The sequence below is a fragment of the Vespa velutina genome, chromosome 2 (assembly GCF_912470025.1).
Source record: "Vespa velutina chromosome 2, iVesVel2.1, whole genome shotgun sequence".
Lineage (NCBI taxonomy): Eukaryota > Metazoa > Arthropoda > Insecta > Hymenoptera > Vespidae > Vespa > Vespa velutina.
In genome coordinates this window covers 3,104,900-3,107,399 of record NC_062189.1, presented here as the reverse complement: position 1 = coordinate 3,107,399, position 2,500 = coordinate 3,104,900, and the positions used below count along the sequence as shown (strand labels likewise).

The window sequence follows — 2,500 nt, the reverse complement described above, 5'->3', positions numbered from 1 at the left end:
TGCAACAAAAACTGTATATAATCTATAGATTTTTGAAGTACTGTAGCTTTCGACAATTTGTAACCGGATGAGTCGGTGTGCTGACAAGTAGGCACTAAATTTTGAAGCGAATCATATCCCTTTTTAATGGCATCTCTACGCTTTTGCTCAGCTTGTGTATGAGCTTCTCTACGTCGTTCTTTATAACTTATCGTTGAATTTTTATTATCACTGTCTTCATCCTCTGAAATCAAATCAAACCCACCTATTCCTGTTAACTATTATCTTCAAGTGATAATACTTAAATGTAAATTGTCTATCATTATTCACCTGTATTATGAGCAGACGATGATGCAGTATTTACAGATCCTGTACTACTACAACGAGAGAAAGTATATTTTTCCGTAGGACTAGATGGTTCCAATTTCATATCAGCATTTGATCCAACAGCACCACTGCCTCCACGCATAGTTAAACTTTCTATTTCCATAATGAAAAAGCACAAAATAAAATCTTTAAGTATATACAAGTCATATAAGATAATCAAGATGAATTAAAAAATTGTATGAAAAATATTGTGATGATAAGATTCTTCTATTAATAATGTACAAACAATAAAAGTGTCTCCCTCTCTTTCTATCTCTTATCAGAAACAATAAATAAGATCAATAAAAGTTCAAACAATGAGAGTAACAAAGTCATGAAAAAAAAAAAAAAAAAAAAAAGAAAAAGAACAAAAAAAATTGTTCCCTTACGTGTCTCGTATCCGTCCTTGTGCATAGTGTTTGCCATAATTGCGGTCGTAATTCTCGTCGCACTTAAAATCAATTGAAATGTAGATGAAAGACCAATATACACATGTGGTTATAGGTTATGATCGACAAGGAGATTCGAGAAAAAAAATTTGTGGAGACATCAGCTTGGTGCGATCGATTCAACGTGACGATTTATAAAATGATAAAGAGACATTTACATAAAGGCCGTTACTTTTGAGTCGAATTTTTATAACGTTTTCAATGATCCTGATACGCGTATATCGCTATAACACCGATCCATATTACACTCCATCTTCGACTGAAAGCAAACGAGTAACTATTGTCCTCCGCGACAATCAAGATTACCAATACGACACGTGTCTATCAACAATGATTAACAACGCTAACCTCACTTAAAATTTATCAGCTGTAGTTTATATTATAATAATCATACGTATGACGTATGATAACGATTAAATATTAACAATTTAGAAAGTAATTGAGAAAAATTAAATCGTTAAAATTAAAACACAACGTGCTATTAATTGGTTTAATAAGAGTTAAAAAAAAAAAAATTTTATGATTGTAATATCAGTAAAATTTCAGATTTTTTTAGTCACGTCCTACCTTATCGACTGAACTAACAGAAACGACGATTCGTAGAGTTTTTATTATTTCTGGTACTAGAACTTAAATGTTGTCAAGAGAAATATAACATGGATATATTAGATTTGAAATATACTTATTAAACTAGAAATTCGGTGAGATAACAATGAAATTAGCAGCCAATTAGCTCGACAGTACTTGCATTGTTTACAATAATATTATACGTTTTTTTTTTTTTTTTTTTTTTAATTGCAAGTAATATCGATTGCCCAGGTCTCACCACGTGGAGGTTGCTGCATATGGAGACCCTATTATCAATAAAAATCATAATAAATTATCAATAAGCAAAATGAGAAAAGGTGAAAGAAGTTCTAATGGTTTAACGAGAATCTATAAGAAAAACATGTTTACTCGACGACGTACGACGAGATAATAGCGTGTCAATGAGCGTATCGAGAACATTATTCGAGGTCGATACGTCGTGTTTGTTTTGTTTACGTTTTCTCTTTGCGACCACTCGAAGCTACGATTAAAAATTCGATATGATGCTAATTTTAAACGCATTACCTACGACGTTTAAAATATACTTCATCAAGGACGCCGTACAACTACGCATATGTATATTAGTATTATCATATTTCAATGGTAATATTATATCGTTATAAAAGAAAGAGAGGGAGAGAGAGAGAGAGAGAGAGAGAGAGAGAGAGAGAGAGAGAGAGAGAGAAAGAAAGTAATAATACATAGAAAGATGATAAGAGATATTAAAGAAATTATATGAACGTAAAGATTGTTGATATAATTAGAAATAGAAAAAGAAATAGAATATTCTCACCTCTCTGATGACGACGTAAAAAGAACGAATGAAAAATCATGAAATTATATGGGGTTACCCCTTCTCTCACTAGTTCGGCCATGATGTTTGTTTTAATGGCGCGCAAATAATAGTATCATGGCGGCTATGATTTCATTGGTTATCTGATTTGCCGCGGATAAAAGCATTATTTTTAACATCGTATCATTTAAACTTGTATACAAATATTATGAAAAAGGAATGAACGATATTGGAATTGATAAAACGTTGATTTATCAATAATTATTTATGATCACTGAGTAATATCTTTCTTTTTTTTTTTTTTTTTTTTTTTTTTTTTTTTAAT

At 31.0% G+C, this 2,500-nt stretch overlaps 1 protein-coding gene across 2 annotated transcripts in view; it reads right to left on the bottom strand.

Moving 5' to 3' along the window:
- Positions 1-1,573, bottom strand: part of LOC124957810 (max-like protein X) — a 2,913-nt gene extending 1,340 nt beyond the window's left edge. Inside the window, exons 1-3 of one of the 2 annotated variants that reach the window (XM_047515163.1) lie at positions 735-1,573; positions 310-459; positions 1-244 (exon numbers count right to left, since the gene is read on the bottom strand). The exon at positions 1-244 is cut by the window's left edge and continues 157 nt beyond it. In XM_047515163.1, the coding sequence (XP_047371119.1) occupies positions 1-244; positions 310-459; positions 735-771 (431 nt within the window). In that variant the 5' untranslated portion in view covers positions 772-1,573. The remainder of the gene's footprint in view (positions 245-309; positions 460-734) is intronic. The other variant, XM_047515164.1, reaches the window with a different exon arrangement.
- Positions 1,574-2,500: the final 927 nt, after the last annotated feature.